The sequence below is a fragment of the Lissotriton helveticus genome, chromosome 7 (assembly GCF_964261635.1).
Source record: "Lissotriton helveticus chromosome 7, aLisHel1.1, whole genome shotgun sequence".
Taxonomy (NCBI): domain Eukaryota; kingdom Metazoa; phylum Chordata; class Amphibia; order Caudata; family Salamandridae; genus Lissotriton; species Lissotriton helveticus.
In genome coordinates this window covers 1520856283-1520868373 of record NC_136068.1, presented here as the reverse complement: position 1 = coordinate 1520868373, position 12091 = coordinate 1520856283, and the positions used below count along the sequence as shown (strand labels likewise).

Here is a 12091-nt window from a genome sequence, read left to right as displayed (position 1 = left end):
ATAGCCCCTATAGTGCGAGCTCTTTGGCCATATAAGAGCCAGTGGCTCTCTGGAATGCCAAATCTATCCTGCAATATCTTGAACCCCAATATCTTATCGCCCTCCAAGATGTCTCCCAAGGTATTGATCCCCATTCCCTTCCAAGCCTGAAAGTTTCTATTGGTTTTTAATTGGGGAAAAATATTGGAGTTGCACAAATGTAGGTAAGGGTTCAATTTTGGGACATTGAAGAATCTCAGGATAGATTTCCAAGCCAGCCAAGCGGCATACAAAGTCTTTAAACGTGCTTTCTTATAGAATCTCCATTCTATCTCGCAAAGCAGAAGACCAGGTGCCTTGCCACCCAATAACATCCTAAAAATCGGGGGCGGACTCTGCCCATCTACGACCTCGGTCCCTATGTCGATGTCAGACTGAAATAAAATAGACATTTGAATCAAGAGGCAGGACCAATGATATAATCTTAAGTTCGGGAGGGCCATCCCTCCCTTTTCCCTAGGAAGCGACATAAGGTTGGTAGAACGCCTAATCCTACCGTATTGCCAAACAAATCTTATAAAGGTGGATTCCAAATTTTTCATTATTTTCTCCTCTATTAATAATGGAATGGCACGAAACAGATATAGCACTCTGGGAAACATTAGCATTTTTAGGGCGTTCACCCTTCCTACCAAGGAAAGATGCAACACATCTATTCTCTTGAGTTCTGTTTCGATAGCCTTTATAAGTGGGGGGTAATTCTCCTCGACTATTCTTTCCACCGATGCGTTAATCTTGACCTCTAAATACGTGGCAGAATCCACAAATCGATAATCAGATTTAATAATATTCTTAGAGCATATGATCTGCGTTTTGGTTTCATTTAATAGGTAACCTGATTCCAAGCCGAAAACTTTGGCCATCTGTCCCAAAATAGGGAGAGCCTGCTGTGGATTGGTGGTAATCACAGCAAGATCATCGGCGTACGCCATAATTTTGTTAGAATAGCCGTTATATATCACCGGAGTTATACCAGGGCATGCTAATATCTCCTGGATAAGAGGGTTGATGTACAGGGCAAAGAGAATAGGGGAGCAAGGGCAGCCCTGGCGCGTCCCTCTCTTGATGTTGATTACCCCCGATTTCTCACCCATAACCATTACCCTTGCTACCGGATCAAGGTACATTGCCCTAAGAGCTCCAATAATTGACCCAGAGATCTCTATATATCTATAATAATTTGTATTATTTTCAAGAAGAGCCCAATAGACAATTTAAGTTGTCTTTGAGGCATATTTATTGGTGGTACAGCATAAGCATTGCCCAAATGACATCTGAGTGACAAGCGGGATGAGGGGATAGAGTGCCAGGCGAATTTATTAATTAAAAATGTAGCAATCTTTGAGGCATTGGCACCAGAGTTAAACAAAGACGAGAATTAATGCTTGGCTATCCAACTGGAAACACCTTGTTCTAGGGTGTGCGTGCCCATCAGGTAACCTGCATAAGATCATATGTGTGCCATATCCATGGGTCTGCCAAACCCATCTTGGTCCCAAGATCAATTCCAATGTGTTTATCCCCACAAAGCGTAACCACTAAATACTACATGTGGTTGTTATTTCCTTTTCAGCGCAAGGATTCCCATGTCAATAGCGTCTTGAAATAGGAACCTATCTACCATTCACTGACTTATTCTTGCATGTAAATGCTCCGTTATCAGTTGACAACAGCACTCAGAAATGACACTTTCCATGTTTTCTGTGTTAAAAGTATTAAATGTTACTGCTGTGCTTTCTTTGTACACAACTATGAAATGCAGTTTTGCTAATTTTTTCTCATGATTATAATATCTGGTGCCGGTTCAAGTGTGGTCAGCACAATCATATTTTAGCCTAGCAATGGTATTGTCATTGCAATGGTTCCTTGTCTTTTCTGCTTTTTATAGTACTAACTGCACATGACAGATGTGAGTAATATACAACACACAGACACACGCACCCACACATATATAAGCACACATTCACTTTCAATAAAAAATGTGAATTTGCACTCAGAAATTAATTTGCTTACGCATAATGTTACACCAGTATGCTGCAGAAATTAACAGAAAGAGGAAGCTTAAGGCTGGAATGCTATGGAAATTTGGTGAACACCCAAAAATGCATTAGTCTGTGGATATTCACAACCTTATTCCAGGCATATTTCAACCACAGACATGGACACAAATTAACTTTTGTTAAGGGCTTGAGAAAGTCTTTATCCTTGCTGGAAATGGATAAGTACCACGCATAACATGGGTTAATGGTTGGGTAAAATGGGGTATCTCCGCAGGGAAAAATATTTTTCCTCAGAAGAAAATACCCGAACACAGCACCTGCAAATTAATTTTCTCTAATCATTTACTCATGCATAATTGAATACTACATAAAGCTACACATGTCTAAGTACTTACAAGTGATTATTCTTAGAAAGCTGCAACGTTCATATCTTCTGAAGAGCACTACTCTATTTCTTTGTGAAATCTAAAAACAAATGTACACCTACTCCATATGTGGTTGGAAATCTATGGGTGTAGATTTAAAGATTTAATTGTGAATTGTGCCTAGGTGTACAAAAGGGAAGATGTTGAATACGCCAAGCACCAAGCCTTGCCGCCTAAGACAACCTTCATTGGTAGAAATCTCAGGCAGAGGAAAGCGTAAAGATGTGGCTGCTGCCTCCTGATTAGAGTATAACTGACTCCTGCTCCTCTTTTTATTCCCAGGACCCTCGGAGTAGGCACAAATTCAAGGTGCACAGCTACAGCAGCCCCACCTTCTGCGATCACTGTGGATCCCTACTCTACGGTCTGGTCCATCAAGGGATGAAATGCTCCTGTAAGTGTTAACAATAGCCATGAAGAAAGGGAGAAGGCAACCAGGCAAGGCGTGGGGACTAAAATGCTACCGTGTTAACTGGCTGGCAATGGCAGCACTCAATGATAATGTGATAACAGATCTGAGTATTTAGATCTTTCTCCGAAAAGTCTGTAAACATTTTAGTTTTGCTGATTACTTGGGGTTTGTTAAATTTCCTCTTTCTTAGATGAATTGTTACTCGAAGTACATTCTACATCAGATATTTACTTGTGTTGGTCACCAAATGGCAAAAATTCAGGGGCAGATTTACAAACCCCTTGCGCCACTTTTGCGTCACTTTTAACATGGGAAAAGAGACACAAAAGTGGCACAAGGGGCTTGTAAATAAGCCCCTCAGTGTTTGCTGGAAAAGAAGCACGTGATGTAATTCTAGTAGCTCACGGTATGCAATATTAATTGAATCATTGGTATTTATTAATGAAAGATTGTTATATTGCCAAGAGAGACATTGCGTTTACCCTATTTGCCTCTGTAGTTAAGGTTGATTCCTTTCTTCACAGAAAAATTAATTTACATGCCTTAATAATATTCTACTCCTTAACAAATTTGTACTAAATTTATGAGACACAACACTTGAAAACCTGGAGAGTGTCAAATCTGATACAGATTGGTCAAACAGTTCAAACGTTAAAAGGGGAGGGCCTGAAATTGTCACTTTTCAATGTAATATTTTTTTTTACATAGCAAATTTCTGCTCGGCTCATGTCCATTTAAGCAACATATGGTTAAGTAGTGTGTGTGCACCAGTGCTGTATATGTCACCTAACCTTCAGGCCTGAACTAAAGTATACTGCAACATATTTAAACCACATTATCAATCTTTGAAAAGAGGACTACTTTAATAAAGTAACTTGCTCTAAAAACATACATACCGGTCGTGGCCAAGTTGGCTGTTGGATAGGACATGCCTTCTCATTCCTCTGTCGCGGCCAACCAGGGCACGCCACATGCCCTCCCTAACCTACAGCACATGCCTTATGGTGCCCTACCGCAATCAGGAAGTGATCTGGCACCGGGGGCAGAGGCAGCGGGTCCAAATTCTGAGCAAATCAAGCACTGCCGACGCAGCCGCTCAGAGACATGCAATGTGGTGGCTGAGGCCCAGTAAGTCCTGCACCAGCCACGACTTGCCCGCATCGACACCGGTGCCTTCTGCTAGGAATCTGGGTGCACCTGCTGGTGATTGGGGCCTCCCTCTAGATCGGAGGCCCTAGAGACTCTCCCCTTACAGGACGGCCCACCACGTGCTGCCGGCTGCCATGGAGCCAGGCCGCACTGCAACTGCACTGGACATTAAGTTGGTGGCAGCTGCAGTCTCGTAGATGAGAAGCAGACTACGGCTCGACCCAGACACAGTCGCACCAGCCCCAGCGCCTCTTCTCAGAGTGTTGGGTGAATACAGAAGGAGGTGAAGCCTGCCCCTAGGCTGCAGCTTTAAGTAAGACCTTTATGTCTGATGACCCCTGAATACTGGTGGGAGAGGGGAAGGAGAATCCTGGCTGTTAGGAGCCACTGCAACACCAAAGGCACGAGGCGGATCATGGCCCACTTGAGGCCTGTCCAGACACCGTCTTCATAACGGATGCCCCCATGGAGCAGCAGTGCAACTGGGCCCTGACACTCACACCACAGCAGTCATTGGAGCTCACCGCAGCTGACCAGGCACAAATGCCTATGTAGGGCTTCCCAGACCTGACACAGGACCATTCCTACCTCCTTGCTGAGACCATAACTGCGATGTGGGACCTGAGGGGACGGCCTGAGGCTGCAGCTGGTGTGGGCCTGTCACGTTAGGCCTGTGACCCCTCTGCTTAGGCTGTGAGTAGGCACCACAGCAAGACCAAGAGGAGAGGGTGCACAGCAGACTCTGGATGCACCCCTCACTGGCGGAGACTTTGTCTGATGACACTAAGCTCCTGCTTGTTTATGGACTTGCGCCTCGAGGCGCTAGACCGGAGCTCTACTTCTTCCTCGCCGCTCATCTTCCTGTGGAATCTGAGGTTGAAAGCCCTTCCTGCAGGAGAAGATACCCTGACCTGGAACACCAGATCAACAGCGCGGCTTTAGAAGCAGTGAGGTGACTGCACTGTGGAGGGGCATGAGGGGCTCCCACTGAGAGATTGAGGGCTGCACCAGAGAGGTACTTCGACAGGGCCGAAGACAACGACAACAGCATCCCTGCTGACTAGATGAAAGGGCTCTGCCGATCACTGAGCAGCCCTGTATGACTCTGTAAGTGCACTGTCTCCTGCCAGGGCCTATTGAGATCATGACTCCAGCACGTGCAAAATAGGAGAGCTCTCTCAAGTAGATGTTGACTTAACCGACCGGGGGCCCGCCAGGAGAGTGACAAACAGCCTCACCGGAGCAGCCGACAGAGGGAACTCGATCATTTCCGGAGGCCCTGTTTGTGTCCCTCCGAGACGACCTCCAGACAGTTAAGAAAGACCTGTCACAGGACCTAAAGGAGGTTCGCTGGGATCTGTCGAAGGTGGGGCACAGGGTCTCCACCCTTCAGGACCATGAGTCTGGCCACGAAGAAGCGATCGAGTAACTCCAGCAGGAAGTAATCTGCCTCCGAGATCAGCAGATAAACTTCCAGCCCCATGTGGTGGACCTAGAAAACTGGTTGAGATGGAATAACATCCACATCAGGGGGCACCAACCAAAGCAGAGGGCGTGGATATTGGAGCATATGTAAAGTCTCCGTTCCTCTAGATCCTGGCAGCATAACCCGGCATGGAGATACAGATTGACTGGGTTCACACGGTGGGTGCTCTCTGACGAGAGAATACCCAATCAGCCGACATACTGGCATGTGTCATACTCCAAAAAGCCAAAGACCTTCATCCCCTCCAGTTCTGAGGACACACGCTGGCACTCTACCGAGATCTGTCGGCTCCCACCCAGCAGAACTGACAAGACCATCTACCTTAGGGACAAAAGCATCACTTATTACTGGGGCCACCCGTTCCACATAGTTTTTCGCTGGAAGGGGAAACTTCACCAACTTCAAACCCTGGCTGAGACATGCCGAGTGCTGAACATTGACTAGTCCCCCGAGAAGAGACAGTGGACCAACCCCCAGATCGGAAAATCCTGAAACGCCTTTAGTGCAGAGGGGCTCGGCCTCATCCAGAGGATTGCGCCCTGACCCCGAAAACATAGCTATGGTGAGGTGAGCGGTGCTGGACACATTGACTGGCGAAACCAGCAGGCTTAAGATGACTTGAGCACCACAGAGGCTACCAGATCACAGTCAACAGTAATTCAGAGTGGGGGGCTGTCGGGCGGGGGGATACGACTGCTTGGAGAGGTGTTTGAGATACTCTCACAGGTCCCTATTCCTGGGCTTCTCATGGGACATTCCTGGCCAGGGCCAATGTTGTAGGTTCTGATGGCAATATGTTTTTGTACTTGTTATACATTTTATTCTTGTAGGGTGAGTACTCCCACTGCACAGGTGTGCCCTACACTCTAGATTCTTACGAATTTGGGGTCAGCCGGGGACTGAGTGGTCCAGATTGGAGGGAGGCTTGCTATCACCCTGGGTAGCCAAAACTGCACTTTCCTTCTTCTTCCTAGTGAAGGGTTAGTTTTATCTTAATGCTCTAACCTGTCTTTGAACAAGGAATTGAGCTAGTTCTCATTAGACACAAGTACGGGGCACATCAGCAACAGATGCTGATAAATATCGCAAAGCGTGCTTAGCGCTTTTATATTTATCGCTGGCTATCGCTGGAATTTATCGCCCGTTTAGCGCGTTGTCAACAACGTGTTACTCCAGGGCGATAATATTCCAGGGAAATGGGCCAACATCGCTGGAAAACCAGCGATGTTGCAACCAAAAATGAGATAGCCTTGGTGATATAACCCTGTGGTCGTATCACCATAATCCACCTCCCATGTTAGCTATGCCTTAGTCAGGAATTTAACAGATGTTAAATTCCTGCGTTAAGGCATAATTAACGGGATTTAAAATATCGCTATCCCTCGTTGATGATATCACGAAGCTGGACAAGCGATATTTTCCCATGGTGTTTCGTCAAGCATGCCTCCTTTACATCTCATTAGAGATACAAAGCGAGGCATGAACAAAACGGGAGCTGAATCAAGGAAACACGCGGTAGCGTGTCCTTGCAAATAATGCAATACAATTATCGCAGTTTTTCCCCCGAAAGCGAATGCTAAAGCAGCGATAATTATATGGTCAGCCCTTGATGATATGCCCCAAAGGGAGGTATAACAGATCCTATCAACAATACCAATACGGGTCTAGATGAGGTGACATTTTGGACTTGACTGTTCCTGTTCAAGCACCTCACATTAATTACTGCACGTGAATACCATCAGGACCTGGTGCTCCATTGGACTAATTCACCTCCATTTGATTATAGAGTTTTGCCAAATATGTTAAGCACGATAGTTCATGTACACATAGCTCAGGACACTACTGGACATTAGTGGTGCCTGTCGACACAAAGATCCCAAAAATATGAGTATCTTGAGCCTGAATTACCTCATCCATTATAATCTAGACTCTTTCTTTACCAAGACGCCTCTTAAGCCTGGCAGATCTTTTGCATACCCTGCATTGGTTGGTAAAAGTTAACAGCTCATGAGACAAATCAGAATGTAAAAATTGTCACATCTTTCTGCGGTTCAACTTTCACACTGTTATTTTTTAGTATGCCTACTCTTACCCTTACATTTTTTTTCTATTATACTGTAATTAGATCTAATACATGTTGCATACTGTGTTGGTATTTATTTAGAGGGCTTGCTTTCTCCTTGATGTGTTTGTAGCCTAACCTCTAGTGCATTGCCTCCAAGCATTTGACAAGACCTCCTCTCCCATATCTGATTTTATTTTTATTTGCCACTGTTTGGTCTTCCAAATGATAGAATGCTGATTGTTACAAAAAGGCACATCTATTTTCCATGCCAATGCAACCAGAGAGTAGGCACTCTCTTACGGTGAGAGTCATTCAACATGTTACATAAAGTAGTATATTGTTAAATTTTGGGAACCATGCAGGGATCTGCAAATGGCTGGATATCAGAGAAGCTGACATTCCCCAAAACAGCTATCCCCTTTTTCATCTGAAGCAAGGTTGGGATAGTCAGAATTTGCACCTGGACCCCCACAAACATAATAATCTTCGAATGAGGGGTCCTCCGTGACCTTCCCATTCAAATTACACATGTTGTTCATGGAATTGAGAGGAAAGTGTTCTCTGGCAATTGACCATCACTTTCAAAACACAATATTGCCTACTAAATGCTATTTGAATATTATTTGAAGTGAATAGGTTGCCAGCCAATTTGTACAATTCCAGTAGACGGCCACTACATTTTTGCTCTAAGTTACTAAGTGGGGGAACATTGTTTTATTACAGAGTTTCAATAAAAATTCTACCTCTTTAGATGACGACAATCATTTATATTTGTTTTCTTTTTCCTTTTGCACAGCACACTCTCTGTTGAGTACACCATTTCAAAACAAATCCTTTCCTTTGAGTGTAATACATCCCCTGACAGTCTACCTGTTAGCTCTTGAGGGCAATAATACCTTGGTGAGGAATGTCAGGAATGTACTCCGCATGGCCACCCATGGATGGCATCTCCTACTGCAAAGGAGCAGCTGCCTGACTTAACTGGTCCTAATATTAAGTGGCTGATATTTGGGGCTGGGTTATTTCCCTTTAATAAGGCTAATCCCAGCAATTAAGTAAGTGAAGTGATGTGGCGTATTGAGATTGATCCAGTGAGGCATGAATTAATGTTTTTAATATTCCCTGCAACGTTGCAATTCTAAAAATTAATTCTATAATTGCTCCATCAGCTGCAACAAATTAAATTAATCTATGTATCAACGTGTAGGAATGTGGCTACATCCTCATTAGTAACCCTAACAGAAGTGATTCAGGAATCACCAGAGCTCAGTGAGTGAATTTTGTAATAATTCGTGTTTATTAATTTTTTAATCAAAGTAACAAAAGGTTGATTTGATTCTACTAGTTGCTTGGGAATAATTGTTGAAGGTTCTGCAACTGTGTTTTTTACATTCACATGCATCCCGATGGAAGATTGACACACATCGATTGCATATTTTAATATGTCTTAACATTGTACTAAATTGGAGTGCATCAAGTTGAATTACCTTCTTTAAATGTTATAGATGTTGATTGAATTGAATACGCACAGCCAAAATGACCAAGAAAAAGGGAATAAACCTAAATGAAGGGCATGACTTCTATACGATAAGGTCACTGCACTGCCTGCTACCTGTTTCGTGTGCTGCACATTAGTGAGACAATCATTATAGCAGAGGCAGAGGTGGACAGAATGGTCCTTGTGCTGGGTTGCCAATCAAGAAGAGGCTTAAAGTTTTCACAGTATTCTGTATTGCATGTGCAGCAATGTTCAACCCTCACTCTTAAGACTAAAGTGACAAAAGTGCCACTAAGTAGCACAACTGCAAAGTATTGACATCTTCTCCAGAACCCAAAGCTTTGGAGAGGAGTGAAGGACAGACAATCTGACCCATTTATTAGGTGAACAATCAGGAGAGGAAGAGGCAGGTTAGAAGCTAACACGGAGCAGAGGAACCAATACTACCATGATTCGCAAGTTAAGTGAAACATTACAAATATGTAGCAGCAAAAAAAGTGGTGGTGACCTGATCGACCTGCAAAGTTCTGTAGTAGGGCGAGGAGGACTGATAGGGAGTGCCAATTGGCAGTCAATTGAACAGGTGACCTTAGAGGACGGGCTCGGAAATGCTTAGGCACCAGTGTTCAGCCCTACCTCGCTTACAGTGACAAAGTGCAGCAAGGTAATAGCAATCTTATAGTGTATGCTTTATCTCTAGGGGTGTGTAAGCAACAGGGACAACCCTATCAGTCCATGTAGACCATGGTATACATGTAATAATAAAACAATTGTCCTGAGGGACTCATTTATTGTGGAAATCTTGTGTGTTTATTGAAGAGAACCCTGAATTGTTTGAATATATTTATCAAAACCTGAATTTGATTACAAAAACAAATCACAGCACACATTTTGAATACATTGATTACAGTCATATTTACAAACACTAAAGTGAGTGATCATGGTGCAGACACCGTAGTGCTCCAATCTATATATATATAAAAGCGAATGTATGTCTGTCTGTTTGTTTGTCCTTTATGCATTACTACACCATTCATCCAATCGCCATGAAACTTTGGGAAGTTGTTGAGTACATTCCCGCAAAGGTTTCTGGCCTTAAATGTTTTAAAATATCGGCCCCCCAGGGCCCTCATAATCTTTCGAATATCGCGCGAAATTACCAAAATCATCAGTGGCTCAGTGCACGTGCTATATTAGCAGCTACGTACAACGATGTAAATACCATAAATTTCAGCATTCAAAATGGAATACCGGGCGAAGCGACAACGTATAAGTCCATCGATACTGTAATGAATCAAGACTAAGTTGTCAATTACCCAACGGAATTCTTGAATTCACTGGATTTGCCCGGTATGCCACCGCACATTTTGACATTAAAAATTGGCGTGCCTATCATTCTTCTCCGAAACATCAATCCATCACGACTTTGCAACGGTACAAGACTTTCGGTGAAAAAGATGATTAACAATGTCATCGAAGCTTCAATTTTGAATGGGAAATTCAAGGGGGAAGATGTACTGTTGCCACGAATTCCAATGACCCCAACAGATATGCCTTTTGAATTCAAACGTTTACAGTTTCCGGTGCGACTCGCTTTTGCAATGACCATCAACAAAGCACAAGGACAATCGCTGCAAGTGTGTGGACTCCATTTGGAGTATCCGTGCTTCTCACATGAACAACTGTATGTGACCAGCTCAAGCGTCGGAAAACCTTCTGATTTATTCGTGTACGCACCAGACGGAAAAACAAAAAATATTGTGTATCCACAAGCACTCGAATAAATAAATAGAATTGAAACAACACTTTGAAATGTTTTCCATATTAAAATGAATAAGTTTCAATAAAAATTACACAATGTAAATTGAATGTTATCATTACAAGTTTCCTTGAATTTCCTTTCTTCTGAGATCGCAGCAATGCGCGACGGGTAAGCTAGTAGTGAATATATTTACAACATTCATCAACAAAAACACAGTACAGAACCGAATGGTTGTCTACATTATTTGATAAGAATCAAGGAAAGGTTGCACGACTCATTATGCCATTCCTTGGGGAAAATTTCCAATAGCAACCAAAAGGGAGTGTTCCTCGACCTTTATTTAATTTTGCCTCGTGGTCGTCTTGCGAATCCCCCCCAACCCACCCCCACTGCTCTTACCTGCATGGGCTGCTGCTGGACCCCATCTGAGACACCTCCCACATTCGGGTATGCTACAACGCTGGAATTACAGTGGAGTGAGGTTTGATTTTTGCAGGGATTTCTGAATTAAAATTACCTCAAGGTTGCCCATCACTCAATGCATTTTAATAGTATGGGTCATGTTTAAAAGCAATGGTGGATGTGATTAAGCATGGGCGTAAAATCCGTTCTGCTCGCGGATTTTGCGGATGTTCGGCAAATTCGCAATCCGCGAACTCTCGCGAATTTGCCGAAAATCCGCAAATCCGCACGCGGCGGATTTTTTAAATTGGTGATACAATATTGCGGCGCGCGGCGTTCACTTTCCGTCATTCAGCGTTTGCCGAGTTGTTTTTCTCGATATTTTGCGAGTGCTGCGCCATTTTGGATCTTGCTGCGGAATCCCGCGGGAGTTTGGCGCCCGCGAATACGTAATCGCGGCTTGCCACCACCTTGCACAGCACGCATCGCGAGAGTTTGCAATTGAGAACATGTGGGTGCGGCGGGCAGGAACAATCTCGCACTCGCGAAATAGAGATTTTGCAATTCTGCACAAGAAATCCACCAGCAAACAGCATAAACCTTCAGAAAATGATGATTTTTATCAGAATCACTCCTCAGGTTGACATTTGGCTGCACTTTTTTTTGCAAGGAGTCCATTATTTGGGGGTGGGGAGGAAGGAAGTGCCCCACAGTCTCCAACTTCCTGTTCCTGTCCAGCAGGCTCCTCCCAGTGCTTTCTTCATGTGCTGGTCACTTTCATTTGGACCTTGACCTGGAAGGATTACTTTTTGTGGGTGCTGCTGGATATTTGGATTTGAGGCCTTTTAGACTT

At 43.9% G+C, this 12091-nt stretch overlaps 1 protein-coding gene across 1 annotated transcript in view; it reads left to right on the top strand.

Moving 5' to 3' along the window:
• PRKCG (protein kinase C gamma) overlaps nucleotides 1-12091 on the top strand; it is a 1201807-nt gene that overhangs the window by 864936 nt on the left and 324780 nt on the right. Inside the window, exon 4 of the mRNA XM_078650936.1 lies at nucleotides 2747-2858. Coding sequence (XP_078507062.1) covers nucleotides 2747-2858 — 112 coding nt within the window. The remainder of the gene's footprint in view (nucleotides 1-2746; nucleotides 2859-12091) is intronic.